The sequence below is a fragment of the Lethenteron reissneri genome, chromosome 21 (genome assembly GCF_015708825.2).
Source record: "Lethenteron reissneri isolate LAM-NWPU_2019-01 chromosome 21, ASM1570882v1, whole genome shotgun sequence".
Taxonomy (NCBI): domain Eukaryota; kingdom Metazoa; phylum Chordata; class Hyperoartia; order Petromyzontiformes; family Petromyzontidae; genus Lethenteron; species Lethenteron reissneri.
This window is the reverse complement of record NC_083799.1, coordinates 10947046-10970392: the sequence shown is the minus strand read 5'-3', so window position 1 is coordinate 10970392 and position 23347 is coordinate 10947046. Positions and strand designations below refer to the sequence as shown.

General features: G+C 42.5%; 1 protein-coding gene across 1 annotated transcript; it reads left to right on the top strand.

Moving 5' to 3' along the window:
* The first annotated feature begins 8416 nt into the window (after positions 1 to 8416).
* LOC133345229 (beta-citrylglutamate synthase B-like) lies at positions 8417 to 19650 on the top strand. Its single transcript, XM_061555806.1, has 5 exons — positions 8417 to 8730; positions 13332 to 13568; positions 14353 to 14442; positions 15988 to 16191; positions 17747 to 19650. Exons 1-5 carry the CDS (start codon positions 8535 to 8537, stop codon positions 17992 to 17994), a joined length of 975 nt encoding a protein of 324 aa, XP_061411790.1. The 5' UTR covers positions 8417 to 8534; the 3' UTR covers positions 17995 to 19650.
* The last annotated feature ends 3697 nt before the right edge of the window (positions 19651 to 23347 follow it).

The following is a 23347-nucleotide window of genomic DNA, read 5'->3' as shown; positions in this document are numbered from 1 at the left end:
AATACCTCTCTCTGAGTAGACATTTAACAGCGCAGAAATGCCAGTTGGGAGGATGACATATGATTTAGATATGATTATTTAGCCCAGCAATCCGAGCAGCCACGGGAGAGACTTTTTTTAATGGTTGAATGTATTCAACGGCAATGGAGAAGTATGAGACGCGATGACTGTAATACATTCATTAGGTGCATGTAAAAGTAATAGGATGCCTTTCGGGTAAGGGTCTGCGGTCCTGATAATTACTCTGTAATTATCACACTGTCTGAAGCGCCACATTTGTGGCACTGTGGCTTTCCAGTATCAATTGTTCACACATGTCCATGAGTATTCACATAAATTAATGAATTGTAAAGGAAATATGATTTTTAAAAAATATCAATTCCTACACTTTTTGTATATCCAGATCAATTAAGTTCCCAAATACAAAAAATACAAAAATAAACTAAACTATGAACCATTTTTTATTTTACCAGGTAAGGCCCACTGCGCTGTATAGCTCTTTTTCAGAAACGACCTGCCTACAAATGACAGCCCAACAAAGTGATTTATCATGTGGAAATGTATAGCAGCCAAATACTCTAAACCCATGTTGCTAAATGTGGAAGGAAAACCGGAGGACCCAAAGAAAAATCCACGCGACCACGGGGAGAACATGCAAACTCGCATCATTCAGGTGTCATGGTCGAGATCGAACCCACGACCTCCTGTATACCAGGTGAGGTAGTTAACATCTCGCCACCTTGGCGCCCCAGTTACTTTACCAATCCACTGCTGGATGAATGCCTCCTCCCATGAGTCGTATTGGTAATGAGAGCTGTTAGAGCATACATCATCACTTTGGTCAGTTGGGATTGGCGAAGAATAGACCCAGGATTGATGCAGATACATCACTTGCCGCTGATATTAGCCACAGCCAGGAATCAAATGTAGGTGGCAAATTCAGAGCGTTGCTCGCTGACCGCTGTGCCTCTGGTTCACTCCCTGCCCCGCCCACCCGCCCTCCCACGCCCCCACCCCTGCAAGAGTGACCCTGACCGTATGAATGTGGAATGCTTTACCTGTGGCTTAGGGCTGCTAATGGAGACGAGCATTAACTCTAGATTTGAAGCTTTCGTGACTGCACGTGATGCAGTAATTTTAGCTGTGACGGTCCCACCTGATGACGGAGACTTGTGTTGCCTCCGAAACGTCGTGATTTATTATTTTATTTTATTTCCATTATTACTATTATTAACTTTACATTTTTTTACCTACGTGACTTTACCGAAAAAACCTAACAGTACGAGCATTAACCCCACACTTGCTTGAGCATTGAGGCACTTTGCCGGACGAGGCGTTGGAGGTACAGTGGGCGTCAGCAACCACATCCCTGCTGTGTGGTGAAATGGCGAGCCAGCAAAAGCTTGTAGGCACATGCTCGGTTAAGAATACATAGCTGCCCTACAGCTTTACAGCAATGCAGGACATTAATCCGGCAACGTCGAGGTGGGTTTGGTAGATCACATGGAGAACCAGAGAAGGTGGTCCAGACAGAAGGTTATTGGGTAGTATTTTGTATGTACGTATGTTGAACTTCTTTCGCACCGTACGTAGCCAACCATGCTAATCGCAGGAAGTTATTTTCTCATGTGCGGGTTTTCTTTGGGCACAAGCGAGAAAATATATAAGCAATCGTCTAAACATTTGTCAGAGTTGAAATACGATGGGTTTTTTAAATGTGAAATTGAAGGGAATTAATTTGATTAATTTTGCACGCAGCACAACACGTAATTACATTTATAATAAAAAATAAAGGTATTGTTTCTTACACAATGTTTCTTACACATTTTCCAATGTTGCACTTAGGCATGTCTTCGTCACAGCACATTTAAATGCCGTGAAGAAGGGTCATTACCCTAAACGTCAGCTATTATTTTATTTTAAGGCCACAGTGTTATTTACAAACGTGTTGTTTCTTCACTGAAAACATTGTTACGGTATTTCAGAATACGAGAAGTGGTGCGTTATAATTGTACTTCAACGTGTCGCGTTTTCACTTGTTAACAGTGAACGTATGTTTGTCATAAATGCAATGTAAAATACCGAAACCCTAAATGTGCCTTCATCCGCCTACAACCGACACGTTTCATTTCTGGATCAGCAACAGCACCCGCAGTAAGATGGGCAGATTTCATGAATATTATTTCTGCAGGGCCTGTTCCCACAAGTTGGGTCGTTCACCTCTTATGGCTCTGCCTATTCGAGCACCACCCAAGCCTGCAGGGAAAATCATGATGTAAGGTTCCTGAACGATGAGCCATCTAGGTGTGGCTTCTTGTAGAGTTTGCGGAAACCCTTAATGACGCTGACACGGGTTACTCTGGAAACTTACCTCTGGCAGAGCGTAATTCACTGAAACTAAACTAAAAAGGAAAACTGTTCAACTATTTTTTCTATTTTACAAGGTAAGGCCCACTGAGCCCTTTTTCAAAAGCGACCTGGCCACAAATGATAGCTCAACGAAGTGGCTTATCATGTGGAAATGTATAGCAGCCAAAAACTCTAAACGCATGTTTCTAAATGTGGAGGAAAACATCGGAGGACCCAGAGAAAAATCCACGCGATCACGGGGAGAACACGCAAACTCCAAATATACAGGTGTCAGGGTGGGGATTGAACTGATGACTTGCTGCATACCAGACGATGTAGTTAAAATCTTACTACCATGGCGCCCCAGGAAGATTTGCTGGCAACACAGCATTCGTGAATAATGTATATTTTGTGTTTCACCTATCGGCAAGCACTCCTACATTGAGACTCAAGTAGTTTCGAACCCATTGGAAACATGTTGCTTCGTGAGGCAAATGTTTGTAATGGTTAGGTTCCCTGAACAGAGTTGAACTCTTCAACTTTTGAAGTCTGTTTATTTTTCTCTCCCATTCCCACTTGTGACATTGGGACCACGTCATGAGACAAAGACATTTGATTTAGATTACTGCTACTGGATAATTATTTACCCAATGTTCGGAAACAGTCTTTGGAAGTTGAAGTCAGTGTTGTTTCTGAAGTCACTTAAACACTATGCAGTTCTCATAAACACACCTGATGGTGCATTTTTCATAATAACAACAACAACAACCCGATTTACATAACGCACATTATATTCCACGGATATGAATGCCTGTGACTCTGGGTCATGCCGCCAAGCTCAGTGTCACTCAAAAGCCAGGCGAGAGCGGTGGACCTACTCGTGTCTCTTAAAAGTCGGAGGTAATGACTTAGGGAGTTACAACGCAAGTATTTCTGGAACTCCCCGAGCTGCCGGGCCAATGAATACATGTTGAGCATTTTATAAGTACAAAGTTGGTAGCGTAGAACTCAGCACTAAGCCTAACATTAAGGCAGTGGCAGCCCACGGATGCATACGGGTGTTGAGAGGACGAAGAACCACCGCTGGTTTCTCTTCAACACGCAGTGTAATGTAAACTAAACTATGTTTATTTGATCAGGTAAGCGGCTTGACCCACAAATGATAGCTCAAAGAAGTGGCTTATTACGTGGAAATTAACAGCAGCCAAATAGTCTAAACGCATGTTTCTAAATGTGGATGGAAAAACCGGAGGACCCAGAGAAAAATCCACGCAACCACGGAGAGAACAAGCTAAATTTAATATAGAGGCATCAGGGTTGGGATCGAACCCTCGACTTCCTGTATACCAGGCGAGGTAGTTAACGTCTCCTAACCGCCGTGGTGCCCCTAAAAATATCAGGGCCACTGAAAGGTTTTTGGAAACCTGGAGGAAAATGCCAGAAGAAGCCAACCTCTTAGCCCCATCGGTCATCTCTTAGGTTCATCTCTGAGGTTCCCTTGCACGTGAGGCTTGGAGCAAATTGCCCCCCCCCCCTACCCCGCCATTGTTTTAAAATAGCCCAGCATGCAGTCTCATTGCCCGAACAGTTACAGTGCTAAGTCATTGCCCCAGTAGGTGTGCAATAACAACAATGCCCATCATTTATCCAAAAAAACCTAAATGAGCATTTTGACTTTTTTCAGAAGGATGTGTTTAGTATGTGGGAGGAAACCGAAGTGCCTTGAGAAAAAAACATTCATGATGAGACGATATCAACAAACGTCTGCACGGATCGATTTAATCCACTTGCAATACTCTCGTCTCTTAGTCACTTCAAAGCTCAGCGCGTTCGGGACTTTCCAAAATGTGTGATCCACCAAATCTTGCGTCCAAAATGCTGAAGCACAGACATGCACCACCTGCCACAATGTGGACAGTGGCTTCTTTGTGCGTCTGTAATGGCTGTGGTAGTGTGCATGAGTGCAGTGATTTTCTTAAAAAAACTACACTGCCAAAGTGTATAGAGTGACCTTGGCTGCGTGCTGTAGTGGAGAGCCACTCCACATGCATACCACTACTGCCGTCCAAAGCCTCCCCTGCCTCTAAGTACACAACAGTGCTGCTCACCAGCACCACCACCACAAGGAATGTTCAACATCTATTGAATTGCTGCGTAATCTAAGAAGGGGGAGGGGGCAGTTTATATGAAGGTAAAGTTTAATATGGTTTAATTCACAACACACACATCCACTTTTGCATAAAATTCTGTTTCTGCCCTTTGTCAATCCACTGCTGGGTGAATGCCTCCCCATGTCACGTGGTGATTTATATGACTCGTACTTTACAACGATGGTTAGTGCGGCTTGGTAAGGAAGGCACCCAGGCCCATTTCAGATGTCACGCACCACTGATGTCAGCCGTGGACGAGAACAGAAACTCATGTCGCCAGATTTATAGCACAGTGTGTAAGCCACTCCACCATGGCACCTCTTATGATGGGTAGTCGTCACTTCAGAGACACTAATAGTAGGAGGCACACACGTTTATTGTACACTTCCACAGTACAGGGGATAACTACACACGGGTCAAGACAGCCGGCACACTGCCTGACCCACAACGCCGAGGAGGTGAAAACGGGGACGAAGACTTGTGTAGACGACGGGTTCCATTCCCAACGACAGCCCTGACCCAGCGCCGGGACCTCCCTTTTATCCTCCCCAGCGTGGCCTGGCTCCGCCCTCGGCCACGCCCCCGTCTGGAACCTACCAGAAGGTTCTGGGCTTCACCCCACGTGTCCCCTCTGTCACCTTTACCCTACATCCCTTGCTCCGGCCTATCACGTGCCCTGCTGGCAGACCGGCTGCTGTGTCCTCTCTGCCAGCAACCGGCGCTACGTGCTCCGGTAGCACATTTCACCTGCCCTGCTGGTAGACCGGGCTACTACACCCGCAATCCCGCTCTCTACCAGTAACCAGCGCTACGCGCCCGAGTGACCCATTCTATGCCACTACAGATGTATACACACCAAAATATGTGTGTGTGTTCGTATATATATCCAGAAAAGACTGTACTGTATTATCATTCCTTGTTGTTTGTGCTTTGTGTTGGTGCAATTTGTTTATTATTATTATTTGATTCTGCGTGGTAATAGGGGTTTTTATTTTGCTTGGCAGTGGCTATACAGTATATGGGATTAAGTCCTTACATAATTTAATGTATCGATTTAAAGCTTTCGTGACTGCAGGGATTCATCTTCTTGGTTCTTTCGGTAAAGTCACGTAGAAGGGAAGTAATAAAATAATAAAAATAAAACATAATAAAACAATTCTCACGACGTTTCGGCCACAACGCAAGCAGCCGTCTTCAGGTGAAGAATGAGACACTACCAAGTTAGGAGCTTATATATAGCATATTCATGCTAAATTCCTCTTCATATGCACATTCTTTTTGTTAAGGCGCCCTTCTTGCACCTCCAACCCAGCGTAACACCGTACATATTGTAATACAGTACATGTGTAGTGACATCGCTGGATGTCACTGTGTTGTGCCAGCCCTAGAGAGGCACGGCGTGCGGTGTATTGGCATCGCGGATACCACCATGGTCAGGGACGTGCGGTCAGGAGAGGCAGGGGGAGGCAGAGCCTCACCTGTCATACTCCAATGAAAATAGCTGATACGAAAAAAAAAATCAAATCAAATAAACATTAAGATTTTTCCACTGATCTGTGTTATAAATGTCATTTCTGTACAATTCCAATCATTTTTATAGTCAAAATCGCCAAATTTGCGAAGCTCCGCTGCAAATACAGGAAGAAACGAGAGGTGAGGCAGCAATGAGCTCAGCCTCCCCTCTGATTGCGCAACCCTTCAGTAACTGGATGGAGCGCGGGCAATAAGCGCGTGCCTGTTACTATCTCAGTATGTCACCAATGTCATGTTTGTAGACCCCTTCATTTCATGTCCTCGCCTTCCATACTCCAGGTAGCTTATTTCACGTATGTGTATAAAGATATTTAGGCTCGTTGGTCTCGTCATGAAACTGCAATGAAAAAGCACCAGGGGAGGCAGCTATCACATCTGCCTCACTGAGGGGGACGTGTCTAACACGCCCCCCTCCGTAAGGCCACGCCCCCTCCGTGAGGCCACGCCCCCTCCGTGAGGCCACGCCCCCTCCGTGAGGCCACGCCCCGTGTGTTGGTGTTAAATAAATGTGTTGCCTCCAAGAGTACGTCTGCGACTCAGTTCAACCCACTACACATGCAAAGTCGTGTATTCCAGGTCATGTGTTGTTTTCGGAATGGAGAGGCAGGTTAGCAGATTGCAAATTCCAGGATTTGTTCTCATTACGGATGTATTCCCTTGTCAATCGAACCAAGCCTCCTCTTCTTTCAGATGACACCCTCATTGTGTACTATCCGGTCTTGAACCTACAGTGGTGCCAAGAGGTAACTTTGTAGACCACGTATTTTGTTGCTCTGCGCAAACAACATGTTTTGTATTGCATTACAAAGCTATGCATGAGGTCGATGATGAACAAGCCAACTATCGAATTACCTCGCACGTGAACACAATGTTCGAAGCCCAATTTCTTTTCGTAATATTACGGGTTTTTTTGTTCCTGCTTTCTATCAGTTCTGTCATCGGCGTCATGTGGTGAGACGAAGAATCCGTTCAGAAATCTCACAGAGCAGTGTGCATCATGTGCCAGATAATGACTGCAGAAGAGATTTCGCGAGACTTTTAAAATAAGCCTTGGAGTGGCCTCTTTATCCTTTCGACAGTAGAGTTGATGCACTTTTCACGTGCTTAGCATTGAGATTGTCTCATTACAGTTACATTTATATTTCTAGAGCTGGAACTGTAAGAAAACCAAGAGCTTAACCACATTTTGTGTGATGTTTTCCATTGTGCAGTCAGTTTCAGTTTTTCAGTTTCATTTATTAGGTATAGCCCTGTGAGCCATGCGGTTCTTAAATCGGATGCAACCGCAACAAACAAAAACATGAACAAGGAACATCTTAATGTGACTACGCGCAAACAGAAAACTTCAGGAAAAAACAGCAAAGTCTTCCAGAAAAGGCACCGTAAATCAATGCTCAGTGCAAAATCCCAGTGGGATGCAAGTCAAACAATAACAACCATAAGACTATTTAGATTAAAGTTATCAGTCTAACTCTGCACTACAACAAACAAATATGGCTAAACAAAAAGTTTTCGAAATCACCAAACTATAACTATAAAAACAATGTTACAGTGATCATCAGTCATCACTGACCAGGCTAAAACCATCATGCGTGGTTGCTCAGAGCCTAGCAATGCCGGCTCAATGCTCTGAGTGAGCTACCCAGCCACCTGTTCACAGGAAACAATGTTTAAATGTTGTTGGGTTCAGGACCCTTGCTCTATTTCAACTGTCAATGACCCTGAATATCAGTACTTGTGTCTGTGTATTAATGCAGTGCTGAATATGTCAATATCCCAAAAAAAAAATCATTTTTAAATAATATTGAAAATATGCAACTAAGTGAGTCATGTTTTTTTTTTATTAATCAGTGTTTGTGAACTATATATTATCATTGGCACTGCTAATTAACTTAGCAAACAGCCCTAAGGACTGTGAAAATGCCACTTAGCCATTTAAATCACACTTAATCGAATTTGCAATAAACATATAGAATTTGCACGTACAAAGTATGCAAAAAACATTTTACCTAAAATAAAAAGATGAGTTATAGTCAGAGCCTGACTAAATAATAATGAGATGTCATTAAATTATCTTCAGAATTTTTATTTCACCACAGAAATTAGAGCAATAGAATGATACTTATTGTTTCAAATAAGTAAAAATCAGTCTAAAATGTATATTCGATATTGTTGCAACTCACTGTGTTAATACGCCTGTTTCAAGGTTTGAATTTCTGCAGCATCAAACTATTTTTTCATTACCAAAAATGGTGACACCCCACATTATTTGAAAACTCCAAGGTAATATAATTTGCAAACACAACCACACCCAGTGGGGACTCAGCCGACTGGTTTTGCGGTTGAACACTTCGTTTCACAGTACATTTCCAGAGCACGATTAATTCACAAAGCCTGACGCGATCGCAAGTTGTGCAGCTCAGAGGCACCCCACCCATTCACATACACGCGGTGCATCGTCCGCATTTCATCGGCAAAGGATCCCGAGACCCGGTCAGCACCATGGCTGAGAAAACTCTCTGGCTGCTTCTCAACCGTCCGAAGAAGACGGCCAAGCCTGCGGAGGAGGCAAAGAATGGGGACGACATCCCCAAGAAGCTGGAAAACCTGGCAACGGAGCGCTCTGCAGCACAGAGCGTGGGCCTGCGTGTCGTCTACATTGAGGACATGGTCATGTCGTTGGAGGGAGGGGTCCTGGGTAAGTAAATGCTTTCTATGTAGGGTCACCGTATGGCCTGGTTTTCCCAGGATCATCTTTTTGAGGTAGCTGTCCTGGGGAATCTGCAATTGTTGGAGGACATTAAAGGTCCTGGTTTATATCAGTTGTGGGTGCCATGGTGTTGAGATGTTAACTCTCTCGCCTGGTATACAGGTGGTCGTGGGTTCGATCCCAACCCTGACGCCTATATATTTGGAGTTTGCATGTTCTCCTTGTGGTCACGTAGTTTTTCTCATGGTTCTCCGGTCTTTCCCTCCAGATTTAGAAACATGCGTTAGTATTTAGCTGCAATACATTTCCACGTGATAAGCCACTTCGTTGAGCGATCATTTGAGGCCATGTCGCTTCTGAAAAAGAGCTATATAGCTCAGTGGGCCTTACCTGGTAAAATAAAAAATGGTTTAGTTTAAGTAATACAACACTCAAGACATTTTGATTTTAAGTTTTCGTGACTGCAGGGATTCATATTATTGGTTCTTTCGGTAAAGTCACGTAGAAGGGAAATAATAAAAATATAAAACAATAAAAAAAATTGTTTTAGATTTTTATTATTGTATTATTTCCCTTCTACGTGACTTTACCGAAAGAACCAATAACACTCAAGACATTTTCATGCCGTTCTCCCCTCTTCTGGTATTGTGAGATATTCTTCTTCCCATTATATGTGCCAGTTTATTGTACCATTAAGGGGGTCATCGTCACGTGATTGTGCTGCACGTTCATCTTGTTTCAATCTTTGCCTGGAGGTTGAATACATCTTGGGGTTTTCCGTCACGTGCAAAGATCCAGGGCGTTTCTTCATTAATAATGGTGGTGGTACCATTCTAAACCAGGCTGTGCCTTTTGCATTTGTCCACAAAATAACTAATGGTTACGAGGGCAGCGAGGAAATATCCGGATATACTATGCATATATTTATTTAATTTGACATTGTATGTAACAATGGAAACTCAATATTTATAAAGTGAGACATGCAGGTCAGTGTGTGTGACTGAATCCCTGCAGTCACGAAAGCTTTACATCGAAATTTGAGACATGACTGTTTTAGGCTTGAATAACATGTATATTTTTAACTGTGCTAGAGAGAATACTATGTTGAAACATGTTAAAATATACAATAAACCATGGTGAATGATCGAACAGTAAAATAGCGAATTCAGTTGCAATAATTATATGAACATTGTAATACATACTTATTTTATGGCAGTTAATATTTTAGCATTTGACCAAGTGTTTTCCTATATCTTGAGATATACATTTTGCATATAAATTATTCTGTATTACCATTAATAATGTACAGCCCTGAGTCAATACACAAGTTGGTGAAGACCTTCCCATATAATAAGCAATGGGGTTGTTTGACCATACTTCACCACGCAGGTCAGTGTGTGGGTTGGTGAAGGTGGTAGCAAAGCATCTGTTGAGATATCACTTGACATTGATGTTAGCCATGGCTGTGAATCGATTTCAGAATAAAGCGTGCTAATTACTGTGTCACTGCTCTCCCCCAGTATATATATTTTAGGCCTTCATCCAACAATAAACAGATCATCGATGATGATCATGGATTAATAACATATTACTGAAGGAATTATTGTCAGTATTTTAACTGACAATCAATTGCAATCAATTACTCTATTTCAACATTTTTTCAAATGCGTTAATGGTCCCTAAGGCAGATACAAACTATTCATCCGTATTGAATTCCATTAGGGACTACACCAGACAGTTTGTGTGATCTGCGGGGTTACAAGATATAATTGCCACATTTTAAGACTATTAACCCCTTTGCAAAAGGCAGGCAACAACCTTCATTGATGTAGACTATTGCAGATAAATTGACTGGCTTGAAATGTGTCCCGTGTGTAAAGGGTTTTAAAGGTGCGATGTAATAATGCCATGTTGTGACCTGCAGCCATAATCACTGTATGATCGTTTCCTCCCCCCCCCCCCCCCCAAAAAAAAAGAAAATCTGTTCTACAGTTAATCTTTCTCGAGAGGATTAAATTTAAAACCTGTAAAAATAACACAAAATAAATGCATAAAGGTTACACAAACCTTAACACATCCGGTAAAGTCACGTAGGTATAAAATAAAATAAATCACGACGTTTCGGAGGCAACACAAGCTTCCGTCATCAGGTGGAACAGCCACAGCAAAATTATTCACTGCAGTAATTTTGCTGTGGCTGTTCCACCGATGATGGCAGCTTGTGTTGCCTCCGAAACGTCGTGATTGAATTTAGTTATTTTAATTTTTTTCATCTACGTGACTTTACCGAGAGAACCAAAGAGTATCCTCTGATACTTATAAATGCATTGGCTTTTAAACTGATTGGCATACACGAGGGACAGCCTTCTCGAGGACCTAGTCTCACCAGTGTCACACCAAAAGGCGAACAGCACAAAGACAATGCATGTGTCACAGTATTGATAGCTCGAGGTGAGGAGTTGTAACACAAGGTCCAATGATATCAGCTTATTAACATAACATTAATGTCAATGAGAGAAACCCTTATTAAATCCTTTATATTAAGTTCGCTTGCTTGCTTGCTTGCGTGCTTGCTTGCTTGCTTACGACCGTGCAAATCTTTCAGTCGAGCTGACATTTTGCACACAGACTCGTGCGTGACAATTAATTTTCGTGAAAAAAATTTTCTCCAAAATTTTACACTGTTTAGGGAAAATGTTTTAAATATTTAATTACCAATTGCTTAATGCTGCCAGACAATCATCTGTCCCATAGGTGGCAGCCATCTCAAGCCAGAGGACGAGAGGACTCTAGCCGCCACGCATATAAAGGATTTATAGTGAAAAACTTTGTTTTTACGAGTTAATTTTTTTTTTAAGTTGCAAGCAGGCAGTTAACAAATACCAGACTGCCGCATGTAAAAATATAGCTGCTACAAATCACTCGAGCATGCCTCAATTCGACTCGTACGAGAACACAATTCGGAGGAATTGGGGGCACGCAATGCAATGGTATAGGCGTTATAATGTTGCGTAGTTATATTTATTTTGTAGGTCAGATTGTAAATATTACATTTCAATTTTTTTCATATTTTTGTCAGTTTTAGCTATGTTACACGGACATCACCCGCGTATTGCCAGGACATATTCTTTACTTTATTAATATTGTAATCAAACGTTTTATGAAAAAAAGACCATGTCGAATTTCTGCATAAAAATTCTACCTTATTTTTCTAAGAAATAATGATGAAATAATAATCTTTGTGCATGTTACAATATCCACACAAATATCAATGACTATAGTTTATTCAAGATTGGACGCTGTCATGAAGTATAGGTGAGCACACTAGACTTGCAATCCAGAGGGTACCGACTTGCTTTCCCAGCATGGCATTTCAAACAATGGGCAATATAAATGCAGTATCAATGGTTACACCACAATTGTATGCATGTATTTTTAACTTCTTTCGACACTGTACGTAGCCATACCTGCTAATCCGAGGTGCGGCGGAAGTACAATAAAGTACATTTGGTGGGGTGAAGTGTGGGTACAACCACCTTAGACATCTAACCAGCAAACTAAGCTCAAGGACATCGGTTCCCAACCTTTGCAAGTGTACGGATCCCTTTTCAACCTCCAAACATTTAGTGGCGTACCGCATGCTAGTAGTGATTTGAAATTGTGCATTTCCTTGGTTGGGAACCGGTGTTCTAGAGTGTCTCTCTAGACTTCTCTCTGGTAGAGGCCCTACTGCCAACAGTGCCATGAGCAAGTAATTGCAGGGCTGCACTTTGAGCTTTTTTTATTCAAGAGCATCACATTACCATAAAAGCTTGGTGTAAAATAAATTCAGTTAACTGAATGAATATTTTTTTCATATATCATAAGAAGACTTGCAAAAGATTGTTTTCATATTTTTGCTCGACTATCAAGTTATGACGAAATAAGACAAAGCTATGCATATGACCACGTTAATGACATTTAATTGTAATTATGAAATATCATAGATAATTGAGCTCAAATTTATGATTATAGCAATTAACAAAGGGGTAATCAGCATTCAGAAAAATTAGGTGTCTTCTTTCCCAGCTAATTTTACCGTACGTTACCAAACTATTTATTTATGTGACCTTAATTCACCACGCCGGCCTGTGGGAACATGGGGGGGAGGCCCTCTTACGGCCGTGGACTGACAAAGAGATGTATTATTAGTTTATGGTCATCAGCGATGCCAATAAGTCGGAAAACTTACCATAACATTGACAACACAGGACCGTGGCATCAATATTTAAGCATGCAAACTGTTTGGTAAAGCTCTGGCATTATTAATCGTAGGTGGAATTTGAACAGCCTAACCCTTGCAGTCCGCAATTGTGGTGGCATACCCTGTGAATAAGTTATTCTGTCTGTGTGGGGGGCTGCTGTCGACCCTGGTGCAGTGTGTATTAAACATCGCCACTAGGGAGACAAAGGCGGCCGTGCGTGGTGTTGGCCACCCACCCCCTTGTGTCTCGTCCCGCCTTCCATAGGTGCTTCTCGATAACAGCACTTGCCCCAACTGTCTGTTAAGGGTATACGGGGGGGTCTTTGTCTGACGCTGTCTCAAACAGGCATGTACGTGACCAAAGAGAAGGTGAGCGAGTACCCCACAGCGGTGCTCGTACAGGCAGATGCAGGCCGGGCAGGTGGGGACACGGAGAAGCTTCACACCCTGCTGTGCCACTTGGAGAGGATGGGCAGCCGCCTCTTCAACCGCAGCCAGGCCCTCTCTGCCTGCCGCAACACATTCCGCACGTACCAGGAGCTGTCTGGGCACGAGCTGCCACTGCTCGACACCTTCCTATGCGGTATGAGGCGGCAGTGCCGCGTGGCTTATCGGGCACAGACCTCGTCGGAGTTTGTAGAAGCCACAGTCTAATTGGTGCATCCGTCATCTATTTAATTATTTAGTTACTTGTCCTGTCGTACACCTGTCCATTCACCTATTCGTACATACATACATACATTCATTAATTTGTAGGCTATCTACATATCAATAGATCAATGTCTATAACTCCAATCATGTGCCCGAATATAATCAATCCGTCAAGTTACAAGTTATGAATGTATTCTGGATCGCTGGTAAACTGGATGCGGTGTGCCAAGTATCCACATTTTCCACGTTACTGATCCAGACATACCCGGCTGAAATGAAGCTCTGCTGGTATCCATGAATTTCACTTGTCACATGCCCATCTCTCCTTTAGCCATAATTATCATACAAAGGTAATCTGGTGGAAAAACCAGATATAAAAACACGTCTCTGATGGTTTTGGTTTAAAACACAACCAGTGTTTGAAAAATACAATTATCTAACTACACCGATTATATATTAAAAAAAAAATCCACAATAATTATAAATGTGCAACAATAACAATATAAGAATGGATTGTTACCAACCTTTCAGATTTTTTTGTACACCTGCATATGGCGTCATATTTTTTAAAAGCTAAAAAATGCTCCTACAGTATTGAGTTGAAGGTCTAGCGTGACGGGTGGATGATTTATTTTAAAATGATTTCATTAATGGTCCAGCAAAGGGACTGTGATATTTTGAGCCATAGGTGTGACTCTCGTGATCTGTGTCATTAGAGCTGGGCGGAGACCCCCAACAGAGTTTCCGGGCCATGGCTCAAGAGGGAGAAAAACTGGAATACCCTATCATCCTGCGAGAAAGCAAGGGTAAGCATAAACCGGCATTGCCACAGATTCACTTCACATGGCTGGACTGCTCGAACTCAAGTTAAAACCCCATAATCGATTGTAGACATAGAGATTGTAGTAAATTAGAGTTTTATTCATATTGTTTGGGTTAAATTTGGTAAATATAAATGTGTCGTTAACCCACCAGCACCCACCACAGCCAATTAGTAAGGTTTGTCACGTAAACAAAACGTGCCAGTTACTTACTACTTCAGCACACCGGTGTGTTGGAGAGTAAACCCACAACAACATTTACAATACCCTGACGTTTTGATCTAAGCCCAAAAAAACATTTCTCATGAATAATATTGGTTGCGAAAGCCTCCGTGTTAGATTGAGAGTGTTATCATTCACCAGTCAATACTTGACCATGGGCATTGCCACCATTTTACAGGTTGAGGGCTAAATAACCTCACAACGGTGGGGGCGGTATGAGGCATGAGTGGCAAGGAGATTGGCTGAGGTTAAGGATGCAGATGTTACGGAGAGACGACGCATCGGTGTTTTTCACGTGGAGATGCTGTGGCTCCTTGTACATGACACGAAGTGGCTCCATATATCATGTGCAAAGGTCACGGCTTCACACCCATGCTGAGAGCGATGCCGTTTGTTATGTTCGCCATATTTTGGTGCACATTTCATATATTCGTGGTATAAACTAGCCGTAAATAACAAATACTTTCATTGTTAACATTTCGTCAATTGGCTCCTACTTCCCAGTTCACAGTGATTTTTATTGGGTGGGGTGGGGGGGCAAGTCTATTGTTTGCACCCCCATTCTGCCACGTTTGGGGACTTTTCAACCCCCATGTGCCCCCCCCCACCCCGTGGTGCTGCTTATATATACGCTTAGCAACAAACCTAGCAACCCTACCTGATGTGTAAATGCTATAAGCCCATATAGCCTGGTTTGAACTGTCTTGCATCCTCAAACAAACGTTGATAGCATTTTTAAAGGGCCTCTCGTAGCGTGTTTAGTGCTGTTTCTAGGCGGCGTTTCAGAAAACAGCAGTCATTTAAACCGAGGCTTAGAAACGAAATCTATTGAATCGTCCCCTGTGCACAAAGACTCGCCTTGGAAAAACAATGACTGAGAGAGGCAGAGAGAGGGAGCCTGTTCGATCTGACTGCTGCTGCAAGCTAAACGCAGAGGCTTGTTAGGGTTAGCAGACACTCCCAAGATAAGTTTGATTTTATAGTTCATCCTTCTAAATACGCCTCTCCAACTGGAGGTTTAGGATACTCTAAATGCGACAGTGGCTATTTTGGAGACACATTAGCTAACAGTGGAAGATTACGGTATTGAAGAATTTCTAATAAAGGGTGCTTACAAAATAAATATGAAGATTTTAAGGCAGTCTAACTTACATTTCATTGATTATACGCCACCTGTGACCGTTGGTATTATTTATTGTCATTTTTTTCTATTTATCATTGCCAAAAGGGGCAAACGGGTTTTTTTGTTGTTGATGCGTGGCCTGTGTTGTGATGGTGTGATGGCGCGTTTGTAAATTGTACTCGCAGGGCAGGAGGTATTCTTTGCCCGGGACAAGAAATTCCTGCACAGTCGCACGTACTTGCTGCGGCGCGAGCAGCCCTACATGTTCCAGCGCTACGTGAAAGGGGGCGGCAGCATGGAGGTGCTGGTGTTGGTGGTGGGCAGCAATGTGGCTGGGGCCCAGCTCAGATGCTGCAAAGGCCTGGAGGCAGAAGGCACCCCGGGCGAGGGTAAATCCTGAATATGTATTCTTCCTGATTATAAGATGCGCTGGTTTATTTTTTTCTCCACGTAATTTTAAGTCAAAGGAGGAGCGTCTTATAATCCAGAGAATACGTTTGTACCGGAAGACGTGTCTTAATGTAGTTGTTTAGCATCATCTTTCTAATAGATGGTTCTCCACAACAGTATATGACCATCCAGAGGGCAGAAGATACCACCAGCTGTTCAGAATAATTATCCAGAAGACGGCTCTAAACCATTTTAAAGCCATGCATTTATAAATCTTATAAAAGATGGCTATCCATAGGACCTTATTCTCCCTATTATAAAATACACTTTTTCTTTATCAAATTGACGTCCAAAGTTTGAGATGCGCCTTACTTTCTGGAGGGCATTATAATTCAGAGAATGCGGTAATTGTATGCATACAAGGAACAACGTCAAAGTGGTTCCCCACTCTACCGAGCAAGGGGAGATTATCAACTTACGTTTACAGCCCTAAGCCAGTGCTGAAAATTCCTAATTTCTATGGTCTAGATGAGTTTTTTTCATAGGACAACCACTGTCGATGTCCACCACAAAGTGGTACTCACTTTATTTACTTCAGAGGGAAGAGGGGCTGAGTCAACCCCCAAGGTGAAATTAAAATCACAACCTTGCTATTGCAAGGCACGGACTCCAGCGCTGCACCAGCAGGCTCATTCACATATAAACTGTTTTAAATCTTAAGTTATAGCTTTCGTTACTGCAGGAATTCATATTCTTTGGGTAGATAGAAAAATCATTTAAAAAATATCACAACATTTCAATCGCAACACAAACAATCGTCATCAGGTGAAAAATATATAGTGGGAGAGCTGCTGAAGCAGGATGTTATATAGGTTTGAGATTAACACCAACACACGGGGTAACTGGCCCTTAACAGAATAACAACCTTTGGTGGTGACCACCAGGCTAACTAAACTAATTACACCGTAACTAGCTACAACAGACTGGACCACAGCTTGGGTCCCGGTCCACGTGTTGGAGACTCTGCAGGACGTAAAATGTAGACGAAGGTTTCTTCAGGATGAACAAGAGTGACGGTCGCTCTGGGGGACCCGGCTTATATCCTCTGTGGCGTGGCTGGCTCCGCCCTTGGCCACGACCACCTTCCAGAATCCTCGAGCAGAATCTCGACCCTGACACGTGACCACCCCTAGCCCCCACTTGGGGCCCCTATGTAGACTTAACCGGTCACGTGTCCTCTGGGGTCAATGGCCTATAGTAACCCCATATCCATGGCCGGCACTCCCACACCCTAACCTGTAGGGGCCAGCACTGCACGCCGAGCGTGGTGCCATCCAGCGCTATCGATCAGCGCTCACCGAGCCCCTCTAGGGCTGGTACTGCACCCACATCCAAGTGGTGTCCGCGATGTCAATACATCGCACGCCGTGCCTGTCTCGGGCCGGCACCACACAGTGACATCCCACGATGTCACTAAATATGTATATACATGCCCATTTTGTGTGTACATATACCTGTATATTTATGAGATTGTGTGTGTGTATCCTTGCCAAGATGACAAATCAAAGGATTGGGAGCTGAGCTCTGAAGGCAAGGAGTTGGCTCTGAAAGTGGCCAAGATCCTGCAAGTGGACATCTGTGGAGTCGTCTTGCAGTGCGGAGACAATGGATCGTTCTTCGTCACAGAAGTGAATGCCAGCATGGAACTGGGCGCACTCGGAGACATCTTCAAAGAGGATGTGGCGGGGGCTGCCCTAGACCACGTGCTGGCTTACATTAAAAGCCAAAAGAGTGCTGCCTAAAAACAGCTGCCATTAACCGCAAAGCAAGGCCCCGCTTATGAATATATAGCTTATTCATGGCATGTTAATGTTCCAAAGATTACATGTCACAGTATTGGTTATTAAGTGACATACAAGTACTCAATTATGCCATTGTAACAAAAACAATCCGAGACGAATTTTAAATAATTACACATGACTAAATTATGACCACAATATTGCCTGTGTATTCCAGTACATACAATACTTTTAATATTCCATAAATAATGGATTTTCACATTCGTTATCAATTTAATTGAGAAGCTTTTAGATAGATGACTTACATTTTAAATTGTCATGATTTTAGCTGTTCTCCAGCCAAACCAAAACTAAATATCCTGATACTACATAAATTACATTTGAAACTGTTTGACTGATCTAGCATAGCCATGCAGATATCATGGTTATGTCTTTTGTTGGATAACACATACATAGTTTATTATTCTGCAAATGTTCTCTGTTGGTTATACTAATAGTTGTGTGGAGGGTTTCCACACAACTTTTAGTATCTACGTGGCTTTACCGAAAGACCCATAAAATATGTATTCCTGCAGCCACGAAAGCTTTAAGTGAAGATGTTAATTAAACAATTAAATCTCATCACATCAAATAATACTGATTTTGTGTATATACTGTATGTATAACTTCTTTTGCACAATGGAGGTGCGGGCGAAGGATAACAAACACACACACAAACGGTTACATTTTCATATTGATCTATTTTGGAAAAGGGTGACACTGGCACTTGTATGAGTTTGACATTTGCTATTGCTTAGTCACGAAAGCCTACGTGTTAAACTGCTTAGAACATGTATTCATATATATCCTGGCTGTTTTATGTATATTGCACCTATAATCATTTGTACGGTTGTGATGACAGCTCTGCTTATTTAAAAGAATGAGCAATTACTACATGGGCATTACGTTCCTCCCATGAGACATTTAAGGCACTACAACAATTGATCCATAAGGCAGCGCAAGGAAATATTAACTTTAACACATTTGCTTTGATAGACCTAAGAGGTGTAGTATACTGTAAATGAAAACAATGGCTGATTTACATTTTTGGAAGTTATAGTTTTAATAATAAATATGCTAATATTAAAAGCAATGGCGAATATGCATGTAATCGTTCACTCCCCTCAGAAATTAAATGTAATTCATCAACTGCATTTCAGTATCAACTGATTTTTGTTTTTGTGCTGATTTGCATTGTCTTTGTAGTTTTGTTTCCTCCATTATCCTAAACATGATTTATGGTATTTGCATTTAATTTGCATAATCATGATTCTTACAAACATGATTCTATGTACGCATTGGGAACTTAAGAAGCAATTAATAATATAATCATTGAATGGATTGACCGTTTACGCATAATGGGCAGGGACTACAATATCACCAAGAATTGACCACGGTATATGCTTTACTAAAAAGGACATTGTACAATGTCTATAGCAGTGGTTCCCAACCTGTGCTCAGTCGATTACTGGTGGTCCTTAAGGTCATGCAAACTAGTCTGTGGAACTTGTGTGGATACGATTTATTTTACAAAACACCATGTTTTACTGAATGGTAATCCACATATTATTTAAAATGAACCCAGTTCCGTGTTACTGCATGGTGTTTCTGTCGTTATCTATAGATGTTCACGAATCTGACTTTTTCACTTACGGTAATGGATGCATACACTGTATGTTGAACGTTTGCACCGTACGTAGGTCTATATAGCAATACACATCAGAAAATTACGTTTCTTTGAAATTATGCTCTTTGGAAACATTTTAAGGTATCTCAAGGCAGGGAAGAATATCTTAATCAGCGTTGGACTGTATTTAGGTTACCACCTGTCCAGATTTGACCTGGACAGTCCGATAATTGGCATCGGTATTCTGGTGGCAGGAATTAATTTGTACCGAACCTTGGTACTGGTATTTCTACCTACGTGACTTTACCGAAAGAACCAAAGAGTATGGATTCCTGCAGTCGCGAAAGCTTCAAATCAAGATTGGTATTGCTATATTGAACTTTGTTTCAGTACTGTAGACTGCAGTTCTGATGGACCTAAGGTGAGAAATATATATACTTGGTCTGTGGAAAAAGTGGAAACCTAGACTGCATGCATGTTAGTTAAATGTACCGTCATTACAAAGCACAAGCCAGATTAATGTTGGCAGTTGGATAATGCACAATCTGCTCCAAACACTCCACTGTACAGGGTGGTCCAGATGTCTTGTCACCCCCATTTAATGATCTAAACCGTAATATTTGAGTATACCAATGGGTGTGTAAACAGAAATGAATAAGCAAAGAGAGAAACAATGTCAGTGGTCAATTAATTGGCGGGGTCACAAGACATCTGGACGACCCTTGACATTATACCACCACAAAAGACTAACAACGTGTTGACTAACCAGAGTGCCTTTGTAAATTAAAAAAAACTAATGTTACATGTATTTTTGAAAATCGTTCAACTCCACTCCTGCCATCCAGATTTACACGAGGTTAGTCAATTTAACACGTAGGCTTTCGCGACCAATATTCATAATGAATTATTTTTGGGGGGATTAGTTAGCGTAAGTAGGAAACAGGAAAACTTCTTAACAATTCTGGCCAAAAATTGCCCGATTAAGCTGGCTGTAATCACCAGCGAAACGTCGTACTGAAATTGCAAATGTGGATTTACTCTCCAACACACTGGTGTTTCTGAAGTAGTCCACTAATTGGCACGTTTTTGTTTACGTGGCAAACCTTACGAATTGACTGTCGGATGGTGGTGGGTTCACGACACAATTATATTAACGCGATCTAACCCCAACAAAAAAACTGATTTTACACGTCTGCTTGGTTCTTTCTCACGTTTCGGCCACAACGCAAGCAGCCGTCTGTCGAGAAGAAACAGGTCTGTCGAGAAGACAGCGTCTGAGATTTCTTCACCTGAGGACGGCTGCTTGCGTTGTGGCCGAAACGTCGTGAGAATTATTTTATGTTTTATTTGTATTATTTTATTACTTCCCTTCTACGTGATGACTTTACCTAAAGAACGAATAAGATGAATCCCTGCAGTCACGAAAGCTTTAAATCGAAATTTGATTTTACACGGTTATCTAAAGGGTGATTTCGAACCTTAGCTCACGTTCAGAGCAAATGACATGGCCATTATGACCCCTCTGCCACCCAACCACGGCCACTTTTGCCCCATTACAACCGTACGCGATGACGTCACCACGCACGGACTCCGCGTTGCGTGATGACGTCAGCCAGCCGTAGCCGCGAACGAACTTCGTGCGTAACGCGAGCGTGATGACGTCGCCTCTGCACTGGCTCGTGGGGGGGGGGGGGGGCGGGCGGGGTTAAAGGTCGAAGTTCCTGGGTTCCGTATCGGCACGGGTTTGAGAGAAATTAGCCGCAAGAGGTTGCCGAACGTTCCGAAATCGACGCGTCTAAGTGCCGTGGCGTCGCTCGCTCGCTCGCTACAAACGACGAGGACAAAAGTGAAGAGGCCACGGAGAAAGCGGTGCAGAGCACGACAACGGTGACGAGATTTCGTGCGCGGTGTTGCGGTATGTGTGTGTGTGTGTACTTGGTCCAGTGAGTGAGCGAGCGCTGGTGAGACCGGCCTGCACATAGCGAGAACGAGTTGGGAGAACAAACAATGAACAAGAGTTGATAAACAATAATCAAACAACAAGGCAACGGTAAACAACGACTGCGACAAGGCGCTCGTCTGCGTGTGTGGGAGTCGGGGATGATTGATGCGGAGCTGAGGGCCTTGCTGTTGAAGCCCTTTGGTGGAGCAGGTGAGGACCGCTGGTGACATTGATGCCCTCCCACCACCACCACCACCCACATAGCCACTGGTGATTGTCTAACAGTCCAATCGATGTCGAATATTCGCCGTCCTGAGAATTAACCCAGTGCCGTTATTGCATATCGATATTCACAAACACCCGGCTTTTCATCTAATTGGTTCTTTCGGTAAAGTCACGTAGAATGGAAATAATAAAATAATAAAAATTAAACATAAAATAATTCTCACGACGTTTCGGCCACAACGCAAGCAGCCGTCCTCAGGTGGAGAACAGGTCTGTCGAGAAGACAGAGTCTGTGGCCGAAACGTCGTGAGAATTATTTTATTATGTTTTATTTTTATTATTTTATTATTTCCATTCTACGTGACTTTACCGAAAGAACCAAGAAGATGAATCCCTGCAGTCACGAAAGCTTTAAATCACCTGACTTTTGTTTGTATTCCACTTACGCGATCTAACCCCAACAAAAAACAAATTTTAGGGAGGATTTGAACCTTGGCTCACGGTCAGAGCAAATGACATGGCCATTATGACCCCTTTCTGCCACCCAAACACGGCCACTTTTGCCCCATTCCAACTTACGTAAAGGATTTGTGTACTGTATGCTGAACCTCTTTTGCACCGTACGTAGCCACTGTGCTTATCGGATGATTTTTGTTTAGATCTGGCATACGTTTTCTTATTTATTTTTGTCCAGTGACCTATGTGTGCACGGTGAAATTGACGCATCCGACCTTTTCCGATATACACCTTTAAAAATAACCTCATTCCCTTTGGTTCTTTCGGTAAAGTCACGTAGGTAGAAATAAAATGAAACAAATCACGACGTTTCGATCGTAACACAAGCGAACTTCATCAGGTGGGACAACCACAGCAAGAAAATACCGAAAGAACCAAAAAGTATGGATTCCTGCAATCACGAAAGCTTCAAATCAAGGTTAATAACCTCATTCCCCAGCGAGTGATATGTGACGTGATACAGTATTTCCATAATTTGATGTTGCGTGCTGTAATTAATTTTTCCAAATGGGACCTCCGTCTCAAAGGAATCTCACCTGGTCACAAATTACATGGAATTATTCCATTTGTTTATGCACGAAAGCCTCACTCTCGGAACTTTTTCAGAGAGTACTGCATTGAACGATTGCATTGTAATAAGCGAGTTTCTCCATTTGGGAGGAACACGGATACACTGGAGAAAACCCGCACGCAAGGGGATAATAGCCAAAGGTTTTCACAGGGGTTTCAGATCAACCAACCTTTGCATTATTCAACAAAACACTTTATATTTAAACTGCGACATAATGGTCTACTCAACAAACTATGTAATTAAAATGCAATACAGTGTATAGTTTTAACATTTGCATTTTTTTTTCTTTCAAGTTATTTTACATTCTAATCTTCCCAGGGCTCGCTTGTAATATAGCGACTTTCGCCACTGGGGTCTGATCTGGTTACATGTAAAACTGACTTCCTTGCAAAAAATACGGCCTCTGGTATATTCGTTGTCACATTATTTCAATGAA

Bases quoted from the DNA above. Each gene is read 5' to 3' on its own strand.
- LOC133345229 (XM_061555806.1), top strand. From the start codon at position 8,535: ATGGCTGAGAAAACTCTCTGGCTGCTTCTCAACCGTCCGAAGAAGACG. The intron at 13,569-14,352 runs GTATGAGGCGGC...CTGTGTCATTAG, and splicing joins GCTCGACACCTTCCTATGCG to AGCTGGGCGGAGACCCCCAA. The intron at 16,192-17,746 runs GTAAATCCTGAA...ATCCTTGCCAAG, and splicing joins AGAAGGCACCCCGGGCGAGG to ATGACAAATCAAAGGATTGG.